The sequence below is a fragment of the Barbus barbus genome (genome assembly GCF_936440315.1).
Source record: "Barbus barbus genome assembly, chromosome: 37".
NCBI classification, from domain to species: Eukaryota; Metazoa; Chordata; class Actinopteri; order Cypriniformes; family Cyprinidae; genus Barbus; species Barbus barbus.
In genome coordinates this window covers 19,424,246-19,446,238 of record NC_136715.1, presented here as the reverse complement: position 1 = coordinate 19,446,238, position 21,993 = coordinate 19,424,246, and the positions used below count along the sequence as shown (strand labels likewise).

Sequence of the window (21,993 nt, the reverse complement as noted above, 5' to 3'; positions counted from 1 at the left end):
TGTTCATATGGCTATGTAGATTATATTGTCAGTAAATCCTACATCACCAACATACCCTGGGTGGAAAATTTAGAAAGTCTGATTCAACACATTTTCAGTCAAAAAACACTGCACTAATATTACTACATAACTAAGTTAAAATATGCGATGTCCTGATATACACATCAATGTTGCTAGTCTTAAACGTTGTACATGTTTAACATCTCTTTTGTCTACTCTAATGGTTTAGACAAACATAAGTTTAACAGCTTTTAATTTACAAATCTAAAGAGTAGCACCATGGTATTTCTTGACAAGGAGCCCCGTCTACAAAGTATTCATTTCAAAAACGCATAACACTACATTATACTATGTGAAATTACATCATAGTGCGTGTGATCAAAAAAATCTAATCTTCCTCTAAGGCAAAGTACTCTTGATCTATAAAAAAATATGATTAATGTTAAAATGAATCAAATATAAATTACACAATGTTTCATAGAAACTCTTACTGTATATGAGGATGTGTAATTAAATGTTCAGGCTTAACAACAAATTGTCTACATGTTTAATTCAACCTATTTACATGCTGCTTCTGAAAATAATAGCAGATGCAAGCACAGGCAATGACCATTAGATTGCACTAGCAATTCCTACCACAGTAAGACAATTGAGTTTATTTTTTAAGTTATTCTATCATTTTGACAGAACTTGCAATGTCAACTTTTCAAATTAGGAACATAAAGACTGTGCTTTTGTATGAGGTAAAGATTTTTGTAAGAACCAATAGTCAGTTTTCAACAGTAGCCAAAGGAAGTTTACATTAACTTCTGTCAATGTAAAAAAAAATGCAACATTTATTTTTATATTCTTAAAAATGTGTGAGTTGAGTATTATGAAATAAACTTTTAAACTGCATAATCCAAGGTGTTGATCTTCATCAAGTTCCATGTGTAATGAAAGTAACACCATGTTGATTAACGTGTATAACAAGTCCATATGTGACCCTGGACCACAAAACCATTCTTAAGTCGCTGGGGTATATTTGTAGCAATAGCCAAAAATACATCCATTCTTCTTTTATGTCAAAAATCATTAGGATATTAAGTAAAGATCATGTTCCATGAAGATATTTTGTAAATTTCATAAAGGCGATTTTCTCAATATTTAGATTTTTTTGCACCCTCCGATTCCAGACTTTCAAATAGTTGCATGTTGGCCAGATATTGTCCTATCCTAACAAACCATACATCAATGGAAAGCTTATTTATTCAGTTTTCAGAAGGTGTGTAAATCTCAATTTTGAAAAATTGACACTTAAGACTGGTTTTGTGGTCCAAGGTCACATATGTGCATGTAAAGTTATTTGAGAGTGCCAAATGAGATAAAAAAAAAAAAAAAAAAAGCAACCACCAAAGTTTTTTTATAAATATTTATTTTGATTATTGGGAATCAGTCTGTACAGAGTGGACCTGTGTTGGATGGAGTAAGGCACCACATTCAGAATTACTTGTACCACTGCACTGCCTTTGGCTTTGGTACCTGGAAATGCAGATCTTCAAACTGCTCCTCAGGCTTCAGAGTAGGACCAGGAATCATGACAGTCTGTTGAAATCAGATGCCAAATTTTAAGTCTTAGTTAAAACATTCCACATTTTCTCCTTGATCCTATTTGTTTACCTTAATAATGGGTTCTTTTGGTGGAGCCCATGCTGGAACAATCTTGCCATGAAGTCTCCAGCGCCCATAGGTGTTGACCAGATGCCTCTCTAGCACTAGGTATTCCAGGACGTCCCTGGGTTCATCTTCATCCCCAAGCATCAACCGGCCAAAGCGGTCATAGATTGCCAATGTCTGAGAGATGGATTGGTATCACGAGCTCAAAATCAGAGTACTCCCATGCAGTCACACTCTTACACACAATTGTTAGTCTAATTCACTGACCTGTTTAGAATGCATACGGAGAGTCACCTGACCGTACATGTTGCCCTTGCTGATCATGTCAGGACACCTTGCATGGACCACCCGCGGTGGCTCCAGTGACTCAACGAAGCGCCAGCGCAGAGTCTTATAACGGTTCCCCCGAACCATTTCCTGCAAAACATGCACACACACATTGAACAATCTGAAATGCTCAATGAGGACACATTTGAGTCAATGCTTTAGTAATTTTGATTATACACATTTTAAATAGTATGTCTTTTAGTTTTTATTCATTATTTCTGTTTTAGTTATTTTGGTCAATGAAGTTGAACTAAATGAAAATGAGAAATGTTGCTTTGGCAACTAGCTGAAATAAAATGTTTACGTGTTTTCCCCCCGGTTTCACAGACTAAAATGCATGTTTGAGCCGTCTGAACTGAAAATATCTTGCTATCTTAAGATATGTCAGTGTCATTGTTCTGTCAAGATGCACACCTTAAATGTTTTCTTAGGCATTCTTGTAAAAGTTGCTAAATATCTTAATTTAACTAAGGCCTAGTCCTGTCTTACGCTAAGCCTCGTTTGTGAAACCGGGCCTTTATATTTTACTTCAGTTAACCTTTACTTAATTTCAAGTATATTGACAGTTTTGATTGGAGTCCGAAACAAGGCTAAAATAATAAACTTGTAAATTCTGACAGTTGATTCATATACAGATTTACTTACAGGGTAACACCTCTCTGTCACCAAAGAATGAAGCTTTTCTTTGTTAAATCTGAGGACGACGAAAAGAGGGCATTTACAAAAACATGATGTTTATTTATTAATGCAGATCTTGTAAGTGGGAAAATGGAAAAGACAGTAAAACTTTGAAGCAGTAACTATTGTTGATAGGATTTCTTTCTTACTGTGTGAGTGCGGCATGAGCATCTATGAAGATTTGCTGAGCTAGTGCTGGGAACGCTTTAGTGGAGAACTCGGGGTCGTGGTCCTTTATTTTACGAAACCTGGTCAAACAGAAAACAGTACCAATATTACATCAGCATCTGAAGTATGAGGTTCACAGAGCGTCACTGAGGCCGCGGTGGTGCTTACGCCAGCTGTGATGCTGCGCTCTGACGCAGCTGTTCTGTGCGCTGCTTCAGACCTTCTTTGGACAGCGTGGAGAGGCGTGCATCTCCTTCAGGAGGAACGTACGGATCAAAGATGCCCGCTGAAAAAACAACAGTCACACAAAATCACTTATGAAAATGAACCATAAATGTGAAATATTGTTAAACAAGTGATGTTGGTTTATCACCTAAACATCTAAAGAACAATGCTCAATACATAAGAGATTTTAGAGAAGGTGTTTCTAAATATAATACCAAGCATATTGAAAAATTTGATGCGCTAAAACAGTCTTATGATTTTTGTTTTTGAATTTTCTTATACACACCAAAGCTGTATTTATTTGATCGAAAATACAGAAAAAAAAAAAAAATAGTACTACTGTGAAATATTACTACAATTTAAAATAACCATTTACTATTTTAAAATATTTGAAAATGTCATCGATTCCTGGAATGCAAAAGCTAAATTTTCAGCATCATTACTCCAGTGTCACATGATCCTTCAGAAATCAGTCTAATATGCTTCTCCGGTGCTTAAGAAACATTTCTGATCTCCGTCAACACTGAAAATAGTTTTTGCTGCTTTATGGAAACTGTGCTACATAAATAAAAATCATGCAATTTAGTGTATGTTTCACAATGATCTTAAAAACGCATTGACTAGGTTTGACACTGGTGTAAATTGTGCCAATGTACACATATCTTAAGAAAGTATATTATTATTAGTAGCAAATGTATTATTAGTGACTAAAGAATGAGCAGGTGAGTCCAGAGTTTTTATTGGAGGAGTTTAAGTTACATATAAATGTGCAGGCGATGACTTGTGTACCTGTGCATGAGATGTTGATGGCTCTCTCGATGTACTGCTGCCGGACCACCACACCAGCAGCCCGGGCTTTAGCGTCCTGCTCGCTTTGGCTTTTCTCTTTCACATTCACCGCAGGAGGAATGAAGAACCGCTTCTTCGTGCGGATCGGAACCAACACCGGCGGCAGCCGCGCGTCCAGCAGAGCCACGGCGCACTGAATTAACGTTACACCAGAGAGAGAGATTTTGACAACAAAGGAGTATATCTCACACATGTATATTTGACCTTTAACAAAAAGAAAACCAGGTAAATAAATCCCTGAAGCGTTTGTAACGTACCCAAATCACCAGTTGACACTCAACTAAAGTATAGTCACTTAAGTTACGCGAGCAGCACTGTACATTTGCAAAAGGCGCCCTGCTTAAGTAAAATTGCAATTTCATACCTTTATATTCTGATATGTTGTCGGTTGAAGGCATTTCAACGTCCTACATATGGAGGTCGCCATGCTCTTGCCACAGCAGCCACACCGACTCCTTCGTGTAACTGAAAAACAGCTAACATGCGTGAATGTGTCTTTAGCGCCGCCTACCGGTGGAGAGGAGAGGTACTACAGTATCTAAAGCGAGATGAGAACCATAGCAATGGAATAAAACAAATACACAGTATGTTAAAATAGATGTAGAGCAGCCTCAGTGCCTTGATTCTGAAACCCGACCTGGGTGGAATGAAGTTTTTAAGAATCATTTTATATAGATGCATTCTCAAACAAAAACTCTTACAAATATTTTATGCCTGCATCGTCAAAACTCCATTTTATTATTTCCCATGACAACTGTAAAATTTTACAAAGTCCTCACGACTGCATTTGATCGATAAGCTAGCAGCTAACGTGTTAAAGCTGTAATACGGATGTCTTTTTCAATAGGTTGAGAAACGCAAGCAATCCATTGCACAAGGTTTCACTCTTGCATCGGATGTGATTTCCTTTATTGCCTAGTTTCTATGTTGTCTCCGGCAATGCTGTAATGAAAATCTTGTGAAATCAAGACCCTCACGATTATAGTATGCAAACCTCAGGCTGCATGGTGCACAAAGTGAACACAAGCTCCCAACACACACACAGGTAAATGTTCATCATCATCATCATCATCATCATCTGCACTTCAGTGTCCCAAAATGGAGCAAAGTCCTGGGCTTTCCTCCCACTGTACCTGCTGCACATGATTTAAATCATTATTTACAAGTATATCCATGAGTGATATGTTTTTGAAACACTCATTTGAACTGTGTGAACCTCTACAGCATAGTCTACATTTAAGGGATACATATTCATCTGTATATAGTTTACAAAATGCACACAAATATAAGAGCATGTAGAGTCATACCTCACATGTACAAATCCAACACAGCATTCCCACAATACAGTTGTGCCCATCATTTATCTTTTTTCTCATCTTCTTTAATGAACATCAATTGTATTTTAAACAAAAGCACATGTCAGGGAAAGATTTGGACAGAATTTGATGATCATGAACTTTGTCTGTTGGTTTGCTGATCAACAAAGCTAATATGAGCCCATTGCATCTCAGCTCGTCAGCGAATAATCAATTATGCAAATCAGGTTCACCAATTTAAGGCCTCTGAGTTTGTCATAGTCCCGAATGCTATTTTTGATTTCAGCAACACTAAAACATTAATTTGATAAAATCTTTGTATTATCATGGCCCATGCTAATTTATCATCCATTGTGTTCATTTCTTTCGCAGTTTCTGGAGGTACAAACTGCAGAAAAGGTGATAGTGACATACAGGAGACAAGGGCAAAGATCAGAGATCATACATATGTATATATAATCACATTTGAGATTAATTGAAGGTCTTAGAACTAATGTTTGCAGTTTACAATATACACACAGTACCATGCTTATGCGTCTTCAGTCCTAACCATGGGATTCAGAGCCGTTACCGTAGAGTCTGTTCAGTCACCTGTGCATCCCAACCTTTAACCCCATTCTGCCCAGTCAAGCCGCCGAGGATTATGGGTAAAACGCGTATATAGCCATTACTAATAAAACAAGAGGAGATCGTCGTTTGTACAGAACAAAAGAAAACACATTTAAAACTGAGCATATCAACGTCATGCTTTTTTTTTTTCTATCTGTGAATGTAAGGTGTAAGATGATTGCGTAATAATACCACTGTATGAGAGGAGTGCCATACTGAGGGAACCACATGTGTACATGCATTACCAGCTCATAATAAAATAACATGAAGAATCTCTTGCGTTCAGTCACAGCTCTGCTCGAGTGCACTTGCGCCTCCTGCTGGCAGAATGGGGAGCTACGTCATACTCGAGAGTGAATAACCTTCTCGTTTCCTAGTCTCGCTTCTCTTTATAGACTCTTGGGTAATTCTTATGATGGAGTTGCAGTTTTGTAATCGTTTCCGTTTTCGCTGAAGATAGCCAGATGATGCTCATTTGGGAGTGAGTGAGCAGGTCAGGGAGGGCTCAGAGTTCAGAGGTCAGACGGGGGGCACTTTCCGCTGCAGCAGGTACTGGTGGATGTCGTCTGCATCTCTCTTGAGCCAGGCGGCATTCAGGAGAATGTTCTCGCAGCACTGCTGTACCGTGCGCTCGGCCGCTGGCGCGTGATGACTTTCAAAGAAACTCTGAAAGCAGAAAAAACCCCAACACTTCGGTTCAGAACAGCAACCTGCGGTGGTTATCGGTCTACATTTTATCTGAATTTTGAACACGGTATCTATTGCTCCATCATCTGAAACCAAACAAACTTCCTGGTTGAAATGTTTGCTTGCATTATATTTCTTAAAAATAAATCCCATGTTTTCAAAAAAAAAAAAAAAAAGTAAAAACATATACACTATAATTTTATAATTTGACAACACTGCTTATAAGTGACATGATGCTCACCTTAACTTCAGCAGCTATTTTATCTATTGCAAACCCATCCACTGTCAGCTGCAGTGAAGAAACAAAATGAAAAAACATATTCATGATACATAATCAATAAATTAAGTCTAATACTGTATTTCCCATCTTAATTTACAGACTGTTGCATTCTATTTGTGCGCTGCACTTGTTTCACCTTGATGAGTCTTGATATGAGGAAGCCGCCCTGGTAACGGTTATGAAGTTCTTCCCAGTTGTCCTTAACAAATTTCCATGCAGCTTTGCGCCCCTGTTTGCTGCTTCCAGCTACGCCCCCGATTACAGACACAGTGTCCTGGGGACGAACCTCCTCCTAAAAATACCACAGCCACACTCAGCGCCACTGTTCACACTTCTGGAGATTTTGAATTCCCACGGACTCAGATTAGAGCGTGTCAGATCAGATTGGATTTCTTGTGAGAATGTTAGCCTAATTCAAAGATGAAATGGTGCTTTATTGATCTCCTGAGAAAAACGGATGCATTGCAGCTTTAAACATGAATCAGAGGGACTAAATAATACTGGTCCTTCAATACATAAAACATCAACAATAATTCCGAGATATGTAATTGACAGGCTTGGCACGATTCACCCAAAAAGACCTGACTGTTTTGTGCCATTTCCTTTATCCGTTCAAACATTTCACACTCTTGCAAAGTGTGGTTCTGGCGCTTTAAATTTTCCCAGTCTGACCTATTTTCTACAGTAAGTGTGTGCGTGTATTTGCGTACCGACAGAGCAAAGTTAAGCACTCTCTGGATGAGGTCAGGGGCGGGAATGGCTCCCAGCACCCTCTCGATGCGGTTCTTCTCCTCCTGCATGTCTGCCTGCTTGTGAAGCTGAACATGAGAGATGCATTTTATTTGTCTGCACCTTTAAGGCTGTTGCTGTGTAATGTTCAGACACGTGTTAATTTTCACCTTGAGCATGGTGTCAAGCGTTGTGCTGTCTCCCTGCTTCAGAACTGTTAGGTACACCTAAAGGGATGCAAAAAAACACCTACGTTTACAGGAACATGTTGAGCCAGTACTAATAAAAACAATACAGGAACACCATTTGCAAAATCAGCTGATAGATGTCGAAAGCAAAACCAAAAATTCAGGATGCACTTGGTCGAAAACTGTAATTATTAATAATAATTAACAGTGTTAATATAAACAAAAACAATAAAACGGAACATAAATTTGATCTAATAATCAATTAATCATGTTTCTACTCCCAATTTCTTGTTGAAATATAAACATTCAAACGATGATTCTCGTAACTTTTCATGACAGATTTACTCAAACATTAAATAATGAAGACAACATGTTAAGAAAAAATACAATAATTGTAAAATACGGTGCATATATTTAGCAAAATACTTCTTTCTCGAGTTTTCTTTTTCTAATTGATGATCAATTTGGACATCATGGACATTCAATGACTTTCCTGCGTACAAGATGGTTGATGTTGTCCTACGTTTGAAAAACTTGAACAAACGATTGAACAACTGCACGAGACTTGATACATTTCAGTATTACGGTTTCTTTCAACATACCTTATGATGTTCATTCATATTTATTTTGTGCTATAACTAATAATAAAGATGAGACTAACAGTACATGTGTATAATTAAACAGTATCAAAACAACAATCAATTCACATTAAATGGCATCAAAACAATGTTACTGTTTGTATTTTGTGATAATATTGACAGAATTTTACATCTGAGACTTTGTTTCATATTTCTTGATCTTGAGATTTAAGAATCCAGATCAGTATCGACTAAAATGAGAAATCGATACTGTTATTCAAGCACTAGCATCCACACAGCTGTTCCTGTTGTATTTTATCAACACTGTCTACAATCTAATTAATCTATTCAATTAACTTCAAACGAAATTATCACTAGCACATTGATGCAAATGTGTCTGTACTATGAGCAGAAATGCAAGACGACTCACTGGACTCCTGAGGTCTGCAGGCAGGATCTGTTTACCCTCCACGTGTTCTTTGAATCTCCGCCGAGCCTCCTCCAGTGTGGCCTTATGCCCCGCTTTCCCCAGCTTCCCCAGCACCAGACCCCGCAGTAGGGCATCCAAATGCCCTGAACAAGACACAGGATAGAGGGGCAACCAACAAAAAAACACTTCATTTGAATGATACGAATCAAATACAAACCATTGAACTAAAACAGAACAGCGTTAATGGAGATATATGTACAATGCAAACATAAGTTTGTGAGAAACTGCAGATTTTATTAAGTTATTTGGTTCAACTATTCCTTTAATCGTTTCATTGAAACGAAATGTATATCTTCTTGCATGTCAAATTCTTCAATTAGTTTGTGGTTCATTATTCATTTTAATGAAAAATACAATAACAATAAAACAAAGACAAACATAACTTATATTAAACATGGAAATATGGCTAAATAGGCACTTTTGCTTTTCGCTTTGACACCAAATCCTCTTGTCAGTCATCTCTCCTTACTCTACTTACATGATCAGGGAAATCTGACTCTTGCTGCTAATGCTGTATGGAGTAGATGATTTATATTGTAGCATCCATTATCAAACTAAATGATTTTTTTTTTTTTAAATAATTTAATAAGTAAAATGACGGTGGAGGCAGTGAGCAGTTAATGGGCAATGAACACTATAACATCAATAAGAACGACTAACAAGGCACGCTTACTTCAAATTTCATGTTATTATTTTATATTTATATATTTTACATTTAAATAAGAAATACTTGAAAGCTACGTCATTTTTTACCTTTATATATATACACATTCATGATTAATACCATTTACATTTATATTTAATTAATATTTACACAAATTTAACTTATTAAAATCACGAGTCTAAATAACATTTGTTTTTGACTTTGTATCCAAACTGGTTTCGAAAATGCAAAGCGCAATGTCACTCGTCCTCCTATCTACTACAGAAACTTTTGCATTGTGTTAACCCTCACCATATATTAAAAACCTCATTGTCACTCATTGCACTCTTACCCTATCATAACCAAGGTCATTTACATCGAGAACATACAAAAAAACAGCCTGTTTAAATGAAAGAAGTTGAGAAACTGGTGATGTGAAAATAAAATGTTTTGGCTGTTTTAGCGCAACAAACCTAGACTGTTAAGTGGAGTGCAGAGAAAAGTGCAGAATATGACACCTTTAAAGGAATAGTTCACCCAAAAATTAAAATTGTCAATTTTCTCACCCAAAATTATGACTTACTTTCTTCAGGAGAACATAAACGTCTCAGTGTGTTTGCTCATATAATGAAAGTCAATGGCCTCTTTAAAATCTCATCTTTTATGTTCCACAGGAGAAAGAAAGTTTAGGTTTGGAATGACATGGGGGTGAATATTTATGACACACAATGTTCATATGCCTTTATTTCTGGCTCTCACCCTCTCCGGTTTTACTGTCCCAGCCCAGCTTCATGCCGATAGGGGTGAAGAGATCTCGGATGAACTCCTGGATGTCCTCATGGAAGTCAGTGTGTGAGAGCAGACAGGACAGAACACCCAGATTACAGCTCAGGTCACTCCACACCGTGTAGTTTGGCTCATTCACAAATGCTTCCATCACCTTCAACACCTCCACAGTACTGATCATACCTGCTCGAGCCTGAGGGCATGACAGCACAACACTATTAAAAACAGACAGTGGCAATGGATGGACAGAAAAAACAGAAACGAATAATGATATTGCTGAAATTGCTTTTCTTTTCAGCAACACTGAACACAAAGATAGCAACATTTGGAAAAAAGATTTGTGACCTACAAAAAAACTTAGTGACACACTAACACAATCACTAAGCCACACAATGTACTTAAAATATACTTTTTTATACTTAAAAAAATTATACATTTAAAGGGATAGTTCACTGGATATTCATATGGAATACATAATAGTCCAATGGATATTAAAAACAACAACTTCCTCTATGCTTCTACTATTTCAGCAAATTGCCAACTTAACATTTCTCAGTATCTATAGAGGTTTGCTAACAAAGTCTTTTTTTTTTGTTGGTGCTGAAGTTACAAAACCCACATGATTTGATTCATAATTTATAATGTATTAGTCAGGCCTGGAGGCTTGAAAGAACCTGACTTCCATAAGTCTTTGTAACTTGACACTTCACTCAAGTCTTAATACTTGAGACTTGACTCAAGGTGGAGACCTGAGCCTCTACTCAGATTTGCAAAACACTGATTCAGACTGATGTGTGGCATCTCACCAGGGAGAAGAGGTCGTTTTGCAGGCCCAGGCGGTCCACAGGCAGCAGTGTGAGGTCTCGGATACCAGGCAGCAAACATTCCAGCATGGCTGAGCTGTACTGGATCCTGTAGAATCCCACGGTACCTGGATTAATCTGCACGTGGAAGACGACAACGTGATTTTATAAATGCACAATCTTTGAAGCCCTTCCAATCTTCACTGATATTTGAATTATAAATAACCTTTTCAATAAAATATATGAAATGCAGCAATCTGACCTTGATCCAATGGTCAGGTGCAACGTTGGTGATGTTAACTGTGGTTTCAGGCTGGTCCAACAGAACCTTCATCTTGGTGCAGCTCGGGTCCTCACTGGTGCAGATACTGATGGGAACCATCCAATTGGGGCAGTTCTCATCTAGAATGTAAAAACAGATATTAGAGTATAGAAAAAGACAAATAAACAAATTGTTAAAGTCACAGGCTTCAATAGTTGAACTGCTTTTTTTGCATGTACCATTACGTGGTCCACTAGCACAGAACTTCTTCTGAGAGATTTTCAGCACACGGTCACTGCCATGCTGGAGGGAAAAAAACCCAAGACCAATTATTTCAGCTCTGATTAAATCTTGTATTGCCAAGACAACAGTTGTTATTACCAGATGCTCCCTGAGAAGCTCATAGTCCATCTCAGCAAGACTCAATACCCGAGGGGTATTTAAATTATATTTGGAACTTCAGGGAGACAAAAACATCCAGGAAAAAAAATAAAAATAAAAATTTAATATATAAAAATTGTTTTCTTTTTTCTGACTGTTTATATAGAAACACAATCCCACAGTGCTGGATCAGATCAAATCAGAACCAAACCTTGATGTCCTTGAGAATAAGTTTGTAACTGTTACCTGCTCTTGATCCACTACTATAATAGGGAATCCCATTTGTTTGGTCCAGGAATTCATCACTGCAGCTATAGGCTTCCCACTTGCTTGCTCCAAACACTCCCATAGGTCCTCTGGGATAGAGAAAGAGAGAACGTTACACCCTTTATTTCTGACAACACAACAATTAACAAAGCATAATAACAACACTGCTGCATGATCACACACGCCCCCAACAATCCCGCAAAATACTGTCATGTCAGAATTACTATGTAACACACTATGTAATTACTACAGCTGTAATCACTGTTGTTTGGATCGGATCGTGGACCACAAGCAATCATTTCCTTATGGAGCCACTTTCCTACATACAAGTGAAAATTTATGTTTTTTTCTTTTACAATTCACTGTACGCTCTTCAAACTCCAGGTGTGTAGATTCATAAGAATTCAAAATTTTCAACAAAAATGAAATCCGGACCATTTTCATTTTTTTGTGGTGTTGCAGGATAAAAAAAATAAATAAATAAAAAAGTCAGAAGAACAGAAAATGAGTGCACCATTTTTGTTCAATTGAGACTAAATGTTTTTAAATTATAATATATTATTTCTAATACTGTATTATCATTTTTAAAAGTTTGAAAACAACATAAAATGCAGATGAAGGTCAAGCTAAACACTACATTTCAGAAACATATTCCCACATTTAACCAGTGAAACTGATACACAGGACACACAGCAAGCTTTCCACAGTTCAAGATAACTGCTAGGACTGTCTGTCACAATGAGTAATTGTCATAAAAATAATTATGATTTGTGACTTAACTGAGTTTTGTTCATGTCAAATACAGTCTACGCCTATAACACAGATTTTAAGAACTCTTTTATTCATATTTCACGTCATGATGAAACGGAAGTTGTGACAGATGTTTTCTTCTGTAATGTAACGGACATCCGAGTGTAACAGATTATTGAAAAATAACAAACATAGGATGGGCTATATTTTAGTTTAGTTTAGTTGTTGTTTTTTTAACACCTTATTTGGCTATTTTCATGCTGAAATTCCTATTTGAGTTAGAAACTATAAGACACCTAAAAATTCTACTACTAAATTTGGCTGTCAAATAATTGTGAACAGGTGGCTATGGTACAATCATTATAAGTCATCGAGATAACAATTATTAGATGGTCAAAGCTTAATCTACGCAAAGACTTACCAGTAGATGCATTCTTGTGCTGGAACTTCAAAAGGTAAGCGTTCATTCCCTTTCTAAAATCCTAGAATAAAGATCACTCAATCAGACAGAATTCAAAACACAACTGTAAATTAATCTAAAAGTCAGTATTAACAAGGGCTGCTCGTCACCGACTCCAGCACAATAGACAGATAGACAGGACCCACACTGACCACCTGTCTGACAGATGTACGCTGGGAATGTCTCTCTGCTGCTGACTGAATGTGACCTCTCACCTCATCGCCGATGTAGTTATGCAGCATGCGAATGACAGAGGCCCCTTTGCTGTATGATATGGCATCGAATATTTCATCCACTTCTGAAGGGTGTCCAACATCAACCTATGATTCAAAACACACGATCTGAAACATGATTCGGAGATCAATATTTCATCAGGCTAAATCTGGGTCTGGGTTAAATGCTGCAAGTGATACGGCTGAGCAGACAAACAAAGTGCAAATCAAAACTTCCTGCAATCCACACAAACTCAAACAAAACAGGCGCACACTGGGAGATCTGGGTGGAATGAGAAAGATACACTCATCTGTTGCAGACCTCAATAGGGTGGCTGTTATCTAACGCATCCAGGTCCAGAGCCCTAGTGTAGTCGGCAGAAACAAACTGGGTCCAGATGTCGTACTCGGGGAAACAGTGGTCCACACAAAGGTACTCGATCCAAGACGCAAAGCCTTCGTTTAGCCACAAATGAGTCCACCATTCCTGCAGCAACATACATTTTCTCAGCACCCAGAATAAGTTATGTTCAAATACCACTGTGACCTATAAAAACTATATGTGGCGTACCTACCACACTGACCATCTGAACACTCACCATAGTAACCAGGTTCCCAAACCACTGATGCGCCAGCTCGTGGCCGACTACCAGGGCGACCCACTGCCGGGACGATGCACATGAGTTCCTTGGATCAATCAGCAGAGCCGTCTCCCTGTGATGGGATGATCACGAGATTTTAAAAAAGGAAATAAAAAATGCATAAGAACAGAACCCAGGACACAACGTGGCTCATATTGTTCAGGTATGGCTGGGGATTAACATGCTACCAAGACAGATGAAATATTAATGAAATTCCCCTGAACAGACGCTTTCAAAAAGCACAAGGTTCTGGGTTTGCGTGATGATTTATCAAGTCTCAGTTATGCTATTTAATTATTTCATTTAAAAGTCACCTGTAAGTAACAAGGCCCCAGTTTTCCATGGCACCTACAGGACACAAGAGCACCAAAGGTTAAAACTAAATATAACAATGTCTATGAGATGTTTAATATTTAATGAAAATGATACAAACCAGCAGCAAAATCAGCAATAGCGATTAGATCAATTTTAGGCAACGGATAAGGAACACTGAAATAGTCTTTGTAGAACGGAAGGGTCTTTGTAGCAACCTGAAAAAAATCAAAATCAAAATGTTTTTCACAGGATGATACTTTGACAACAAAAGTGTTATTATAATCACAGCTAGCATTAAGTAAATCTTTTTTTAATTTTTTATATCGTACATTAAAATACTATGATGTTATTTATTTGTAGCGCTTTATTTTTAATATCACATTTACCAGTAATAGTCTAAAATGACAATAACTGTCAGCTTATGGTATAAATATCATAATAATATTAATGAAAATAATAATGATTTAAATACACTATAGTTCAAAAGTTTGGGGTCTTATGGTTTCTTATGATCACCCAGGCTGATTTACCAGATCAAAAATACAGTAAAACATTGCAAAATATTTACATTTCAAATAAAAAATTTCTATTATCGATGTTAATACTTTTTTCCAAAACCATAATACATTTTGACCAGATTCTTTGAAGAATAGAAAATACAAAACAACAGCATTTATTTTAAAAAGAATTTTTTTTTTTTTTTAACAATTTATTGTGTCCTTAAATGTAAACATTTATTTAATAATGTACTAATTCCAAACTTTTTAATGGTGGTGTATATTTTTTTAATTTAATTAGATGTTTGGAAATAAAATGTTAAAAATGTAAATTGCATTATATTATTTACATAGCGAATACAGTATCATACAGATCTGCAAAAATCATTTTCCATGTGGTTTTGCTGTTTAGACTACAAATACCTAAACCAATTTGAGTTTGACATGCCAAAAAAATTAAAAGAGTCACAAACAGAGAGTGCCTGCCGTACCTCCAGTGCAAATCTCCCTTGCTCTCCCTTTCCAACAGGAGTGTACACACGGACCGTCACACCATCTGATGACTGACTCTCCACAAAATCATACTCGCCAATGACAAACGCCACCAGGTAGGTGGACATGATGGGTGTAGTGGCAAACTTCACCTCCACCAGACTGTGATCCTCTGGATATGGCTTTCGATCAACAACATTCTGCACAGAAAAAGAAAAGTCTGCATCACATTTGGCCACTGTGTGAAAAAATGGCCATTTGTGGTTGGCCAATTTACATTTAAATTGATGAAACCACAATAACAAATAACCTCCTAAGAATGGTAAAAACCAGTAGCAGAGGTTATTAGAACAAGGTCTAACATTTTTTTTCAAAACAGAGAAGGAATGCGAATGGCACATGTCACAGGTCAAAACTTGTATGTCACATGTGCGCCACAAGTGTAATGACTCAGAAAACGTACATCGGCTAGGGGAGGCACGACGCCTCTGGGCCTGTGTTAGATAATGCACTTGTGTCTGACAGTAATGTGAATATAGCCATTTAGGGACATTTGTTTCCAGAGGGAAAGATCAAAAAAAGAAAAAAAATTACACGTACCATATTTGACAAGGCTACTCTGTCCTTTGGGACGATAAGGATGATGTCAAAAGTGGCTTTGATAGCGGGTTCGTCCCAGCAAGGGAAAGCTCGACGTGCATCCGTGGCCTGGAGGGTGTGAGAGACGTCGAGAGAGGTAGAGACAGCGAGACAGGAAGAGAGGACTCAGGGTTAGCGTGGGTTGCAGTGATTTAAACGTGTAAGGATATTTGCATAGCATCAAAAACCACAGGTGCACAGGTGTTCTTTTTTCCTAAAGGCCTAGTCAGGTCAGCAGTTTGGATTTGGAGTTGCCCTGCCAACATTTTCACATTTTAATGTATTTTTATTTATATTAACTTTTTTTATTAAATTCACAAAACATTTTGATTGCCATTTTCCCCCTCATTTAAAAAAAAGAAAGAAATTGCAACAAGCTGGAAATTATTCAGTTGTTGTATAACACTGGGTCAGTAACAAATAAAGTTTTGCTAGAATTGTTTACTTTTTTGTTATTTTTTGTAATAACAAACAAAACTCTTTTGTAACATTTTTCTTAAATAAAAACACCTTTGCTGGAAAACAAAAACATTATTGATGCAAAAACATTATTGCTTATTTTTCTTTTTAAAATGCATTTTTGTTTTTTATACAATTGTTTTTATTTTTTATTAATAATAATATTTTTTCTCTCCTTAAATTTACAAAATGTTTTGGTTATCTTTTTTTTTTGTTGTTGTTGAAAATTTGCATTAAGCAGAAAATGACAAATCTGTAATATAACACCATAATGAATATACAATATACAACATTACTTTACACACACAAGACTACACAATTTTTTTTTCTTTTCAATTTCTATGTTAGTCAGCCAGATAACATTACCTTGCAGACAAATCAGCAAAATGTACAACAACTGCGTAGATTGCTTCACTGAAAAAAACTAACTTTAAGCTTGGCAAGGCATAAAAATGGATGCGAAAGATCAATGCATGTAAATTTTTCAGTGGCAATGCAGCACTAAACCGAAAGGGCAAATTACTTTCCCATCAACTCTATCACACTGGCCTTGAGTCAGCGGGAACATCCTTATCATTGAGCCTGATTAAGTTAACTTAAGAAGCTAAACTTTCAATTAATTGTGCATTGAACATTAAAACCTATCAAGTAAAAATGTAATAAGCAGGAGCATCTAAATCACCTTAACGGATTTGCAACTAAGCATTATAGTTAAACATGCAAATTTATTAAAATGGTACAATACACATACTTTTGAAGTCCAAGCAACACATTATGTAAGAGGTTTAACTTGACTACAATTTTACTTCTGCACGACTCCATTATCAGCTCCTGTATAATGAATTGCTTGTTTTTCCCCATTTGCAAGGATAAAAGAGTATGCTGCTGAATGACTACGTGAACGTGAATTTTTCTCCATCGAGACAGATGGTTAAGATCGCAGAGGAAAGTGAATGACTGAGCAGGACGAGCGAGAGGGGGATGTGACAAATGACGGGGCTAAAGCAAACAGTGGCAGAGAAAGTGAGCGAGTAAACAAATAAACGACCCAATATGAATTTACCTCAAACTGTGTGACAGCAGCATAGCGGATTTCTCCCGAAGGATTTGTGTATTTACTCCTATAGAAGCCTTTCATTTTGTCGTTCAGCTCTCCAACAAAGTCTATTTTCAATGATCCCGGCCCTGAAAACCAAGAAGCCCATGATTAAAAAACAAAAGGCACATTAAACAGTAGGACGGAGCAAGTAAGGCCCATTCATCTTTTAACAGGAAGCTGTTTGAGCCGCTTTCAAGCGACAATAAACCGACTATAGCAACTAATTACACAGAGATTGTTGACATGACGGCAGCAGGCTCCTTCCAGGCCACATCAAGAGTGCTTTACCTTTTTGCAGAATGCTGGGGAAACATAGGGTCACCTTCTCATCCTCGTTCTGATAGTTAAATCCTGTAGCGTTAATTTCTAAATGGACAGGGAAATGAGCACAGTTAATCCTAAAAATAAAAACAGACTATAAAGCATTTAACGCAGGTCGAACCAGCAATCAGGCAAAAGTCATGCAAATACATCAACTAAATGTGGATTTGCAGTTTCGCACTCACCTTCCCCCCCTTCAGGCACAAAAGAAGCAGTAATTATGTCTATATCAGCACAGTTCATCACAATCTGGTTTGTCCCTTGTGTAACCTGTCAAGAACAATGACATACAGTTCAGTTTTAAGGTTTATGTGGCTCCAGTTGTTTCATGATCTCCAGTGTTCAGTGTTTGGTGTGTGGTTACTTTTCTAGCAACACTTCATTGCCTTTTGCAAGCTTCGGAAACCTTCCTTTGTTTCATACTGTATCAGATAACAGCCATAAAAATGGAACAAACTCAAGTCACCTACATACAACAGAGCCAATCACTGCGGGAAAAAATCTTCCTGGTTTGGTAAATACCGAACGAGCCTCTTTTTCTGACACAAAAAGAGAAATTAATATCAAAGTTTAAAATGATATATAGTACTTTTTAAAGAAATGAATACTTTTAGTAAGCAAGGATGCACTGAATTGATCAAAAGTGACATTTAGAATGTTACAGAAGATTTAAGTTCTTTTGAACTTTCTATTCATGAAAGAATCTTAAAAAGAAAAACAGCAGAACTGTTTTCTCCAAGTATTTATATAACAATAATAATAAATGCTTCTTAAACACCAAATCTGCATATCAGAATGATTTCAGAAGGATCACGTGACACTGAATGGTGGAGTAATGATGCTGAAAATTCAGCTTTGCGTCACAGAAATGTTACTACATTTAAAAGCATACTAAAACAGAAACTAGCTCATTTCAATTTAATTGATATTTCACAATATTACTGTTTTACTGTATTTTTGATCAAATAAATGCAGCATTGATCTTTTAATAACCCTGAGTGTATTGGCATCATCTACTTCAGCCGTTTTTATCTTTGCTCATATCATAGTTCGTACAATTTCCCTTTCTATTTTGTTGTAGGAAATCTCCAGGAGTATGAGCAAATACGACGCACATGGAAAAAGAACCGCCTGAATCCTCACGGCTTTGCTGAGGCTCAAGGGCCATCTCCTGCTGCTGCTATGAAATTCTGACGTGTGCATATATAATCAGATTATGAATAAAAAGAACAAAAGTTTGCATGGCCTCTTATGTTGCAATAGGCTGTTTAAGACTGCATTTATTGCATAATGCTAAAGTGAAACTTTCCCGGTACGATCAATAGCTTTAAGGCTCTCCTCATGTCCATAAGCTAGTTTTCACAGACAAATACATCCCAGAGTCAGTAAACGGACTGTGTTAATTATTCCTCAACTGAACTATTTCCACACTTTATTTACAGTGAATTGGATCCTGCATAATGATACGCATTGTATTTAGAGGCTTGAATCTGCCAAGGTGAAGCTTTAGAGAGCACATGTGGCTTGTTGAAGCTGGATGTGACTTGGATGCAATGAGTGCACTGGCCATGTGACGACAGGCCACCACTAGCAGTACATTATTTCAATGGCGTTCATAAATGGAAGCCAATCACAGTCACAATGCATATGGCATTGTGGGGGGGAGCACCTAGTGTTTCCTGGGGCACTACACTGTGATTATAGTAAGCTACAAAGTATCATGTAAACTATCAGACAGGCTCAGAGTGACTCAGGAGCTTGTAGACGGAACTGATTCACCGTCTCGGCCAAATACGAGAAAACTATAACCTGGAAGGCGGTTAAATTTCGACATATATTTGTGTTTTTACGTGCATTATGACAGCAGCTCTGTAGGCTAGCGTGGTTAGCAGTGTGGCGCCAGTTAGCGCTTTAGCTTGCGGGGCAACAAACTGCTAAATTCTCTTTATTGCGAGAGGCAGACCTCAGAGGTCACCAGGTTTAAGTATAAATAATCACATTCAAACATGCTGGACTCGTAAATGTGAAAGACGTGGTGGGTAAAGCCGCTGTCTGGTGCACTAGCAGGTAACGTTAGCTCGTTAGATTAGCAGCAACGACAGTATCAGCAGTTATTAAAATGCAAAGTGAAAAACCAGGCTTAACATGAACATGGGGCCCAGACCAGAGGGGGGCAGAGGGGCTGCATGGCATCGGGTTCAACATTACCTCCACGGCTGCCTCCAGTTTGCCCTCGAAGGTGAAGTCGACGAGGTCGGGCTTGAGGCGCAGCCCGTAGTTGACGGGGTAGACGTCAGTGGGCAACCGCACGAAGGGCCTCCGCTCAGGCATGCTGAATAATGTCGATACGCTGGAGACCGATTTAAAACGGACTAGGAGTCTGCTTGCTCGAAAAGTCGGAGACACGGGCTTCGCTATTGGACTCGGAAAGCGGGGTAGGGCTAGCTGTATGACTGACAGAGACCCGACAACTCATGAAAAACAACATCCAACCCGTTGGAGATGGTCCTCGTTGTGCCCCGCCCCCTCTTCGGTTAGCGACGTCCGAATCGTTCTTTGGAGTCGGAGCTTTTCAGTGAATCGGTTGAACTGGCTCACAAAACTTGTCTGAATCGGTCTGGGGTGCGTTTCCCAAAAGCATCGTTAGTTCCATTGAACTCTATTGGTAACGACGGAACTTGCGACCACATAGTTGTTTTTGGGAAACACACCCCTGAAGAGTTAATTCACTAATCGAACCGAAAGAGTCGTTCACGAATCGGGTTGAATCGGTTCACTGATTTTCCGATGAGGGATCTAAAATGTAGGTGAAATGTCGTGGGCAAAAAAAGGTCCATTGTCCATTTTATTTATGATTTATTTTTGGCAATTTTTTGCCTTTATTTTGATAAAAATTGCCTTTTATTTGATGGGCTGCTAGTTTGATATACTCCAAATAAATAAATAAAATTATAAATATCATGTCACATATTTCTTACAAGCATTTTCAATGTTTTTATCAATCCAGGAAAATATTCCAGAAAAATTTATAAAAATAGGCTATCACAATATATTTTTGTTCCATATCATACAATATTGATATTTATCATGATATTCATTTACCATTAATGGGGAATTTCTAGATGTCACAATTAAATTGCACAGAGGATCTACCTTTTAAATTGAGGGCCCCAATAAATACATTTTATTTTTCCCTAAATTCTGTGTTTTCCTTTTGACTTTTATGAATTCTGTTTTATGATTCAGCACAAAAAAATAATAATTGCATTTTCATTTTACCACATAAGATGCTGCGCTGCACAACGGAACCGTATAAATTAATAATAATAAAAAAATTACTTGGTTGTATGATATTCCTTAAAATTGTATTAGTAATATTATTATTGTTACTATGAGAATTGCATTTTAGTATACAGCAGTAATATAATGTGATGTGAACATGTGCCGAAGTCGAACAGCAGTAAATTGAGGATTTGAAAGGCAGAATAAATAAAATATTTTAAATAAATAAATGAATAAATAAATATTATGCTACGTCACATATTAGATGAATAAAATATATTATTAAATGGTTTTTAGCCAACTTTAAATGCAAATTACATTAATGTTCTAACTTACTTTGTTTTTATGTGATGAATGTAGCTGCAAGCAATTAAAAAATGAAGAAAAGAGACACATATGGCTTTATTTAACTGTTTAGTTTCAGAGTTTAGACAAAGAATGTAATATGCCACGTCATGACGCAAATTTAGCTTAATCCGCTTTTAAATGATTCTTTTAAATGAACTGTTCAAAAGAACCGATTCGTCGAAATGAGTTGGACTTCTCTCACGGACGGACTGATCAAAGAGAAAGAACAGAAATAAACACATCTGGACGGGAAAAGGCTTCAGCTGCATATGCAATATATAATTAAGTCTATAGAGGGCGCGCCACGGCCCTTGATTAGGATCTAATCATTGGATTTTACAATATATCACATTATTTACCCACACTTTTGATAGTTTTAATGAACAAATTGAAAAGGGGACATCTTCAACATAGCAGTTTTCCCTGTTACAGCAGCTCGAAAGGTCAAGGTCAACAACTCTAAAAGTATAGTCTATCGTTTAAACATGAAATCTTCATGTTCAATTTGCATTTGTCTATTATAAATGTGAAGATGCCTCTTTATACTAATATGCTA

The 21,993-nt window shown here is 37.2% G+C and overlaps 2 protein-coding genes across 3 annotated transcripts; both read right to left on the bottom strand.

Annotated features, from left to right (window-relative positions):
• Positions 1–664: 664 nt before the first annotated feature.
• Positions 665–5,410, bottom strand: mrpl45 (mitochondrial ribosomal protein L45). The gene is made up of 8 exons (XM_079397055.1): positions 4,268–5,410; positions 3,844–4,036; positions 2,998–3,115; positions 2,811–2,909; positions 2,629–2,677; positions 1,924–2,073; positions 1,660–1,833; positions 665–1,584 (listed from the first exon to the last, which is right to left on the bottom strand). The coding sequence occupies exons 1-8, from the start codon at positions 4,328–4,330 to the stop codon at positions 1,486–1,488; spliced, it is 945 nt and encodes a 314-aa protein (XP_079253181.1). The 5' UTR covers positions 4,331–5,410; the 3' UTR covers positions 665–1,485.
• On the bottom strand, positions 4,614–20,334 carry LOC306857188 (puromycin-sensitive aminopeptidase). Of its 2 annotated transcripts, XM_079396977.1 has the most exons (23): positions 20,016–20,334; positions 17,993–18,077; positions 17,775–17,852; positions 17,451–17,572; positions 15,890–15,997; positions 15,289–15,489; positions 14,419–14,515; positions 14,300–14,333; positions 13,944–14,058; positions 13,667–13,831; positions 13,348–13,452; positions 13,094–13,154; positions 11,902–12,011; positions 11,514–11,577; positions 11,275–11,414; positions 11,016–11,150; positions 10,183–10,402; positions 8,721–8,863; positions 7,695–7,751; positions 7,506–7,613; positions 6,932–7,087; positions 6,757–6,804; positions 4,614–6,494 (listed from the first exon to the last, which is right to left on the bottom strand). In XM_079396977.1, exons 1-23 carry the CDS (start codon positions 20,136–20,138, stop codon positions 6,348–6,350), a joined length of 2,622 nt encoding a protein of 873 aa, XP_079253103.1. In that variant the 5' UTR covers positions 20,139–20,334; the 3' UTR covers positions 4,614–6,347. The 2 variants fall into 2 exon arrangements, with proteins under 2 accessions (XP_079253103.1, XP_079253104.1); XM_079396978.1 differs by lacking the exons at positions 4,614–6,494; positions 6,757–6,804 and having other exon boundaries at positions 7,083–7,204; positions 20,016–20,332.
• Between the last annotated feature and the right edge of the window lie 1,659 nt (positions 20,335–21,993).

What these genes read in the sequence shown, in the direction of transcription:
- mrpl45 (XM_079397055.1), bottom strand. Translation starts at nt 4,330, where the DNA reads ATGGCGACCTCCATATGTAGGACGTTGAAATGCCTTCAACCGACAACA. An exon ending in CAACATATCAGAATATAAAG is followed by an intron (nt 4,037 to 4,267) that starts GTATGAAATTGC and finishes ACGTTAATTCAG; the next exon opens with TGCGCCGTGGCTCTGCTGGA. An exon ending in TCCGTATGCATTCTAAACAG is followed by an intron (nt 1,834 to 1,923) that starts GTCAGTGAATTA and finishes TCCATCTCTCAG; the next exon opens with ACATTGGCAATCTATGACCG.
- LOC306857188 (XM_079396977.1), bottom strand. Translation starts at nt 20,138, where the DNA reads ATGCCTGAGCGGAGGCCCTTCGTGCGGTTGCCCACTGACGTCTACCCC. An exon ending in AAGGGAGATTTGCACTGGAG is followed by an intron (nt 14,516 to 15,288) that starts GTACGGCAGGCA and finishes GATTTTTTTCAG; the next exon opens with GTTGCTACAAAGACCCTTCC. An exon ending in TAGTAGTGGATCAAGAGCAG is followed by an intron (nt 11,578 to 11,901) that starts GTAACAGTTACA and finishes TTTTCCCTCCAG; the next exon opens with CATGGCAGTGACCGTGTGCT.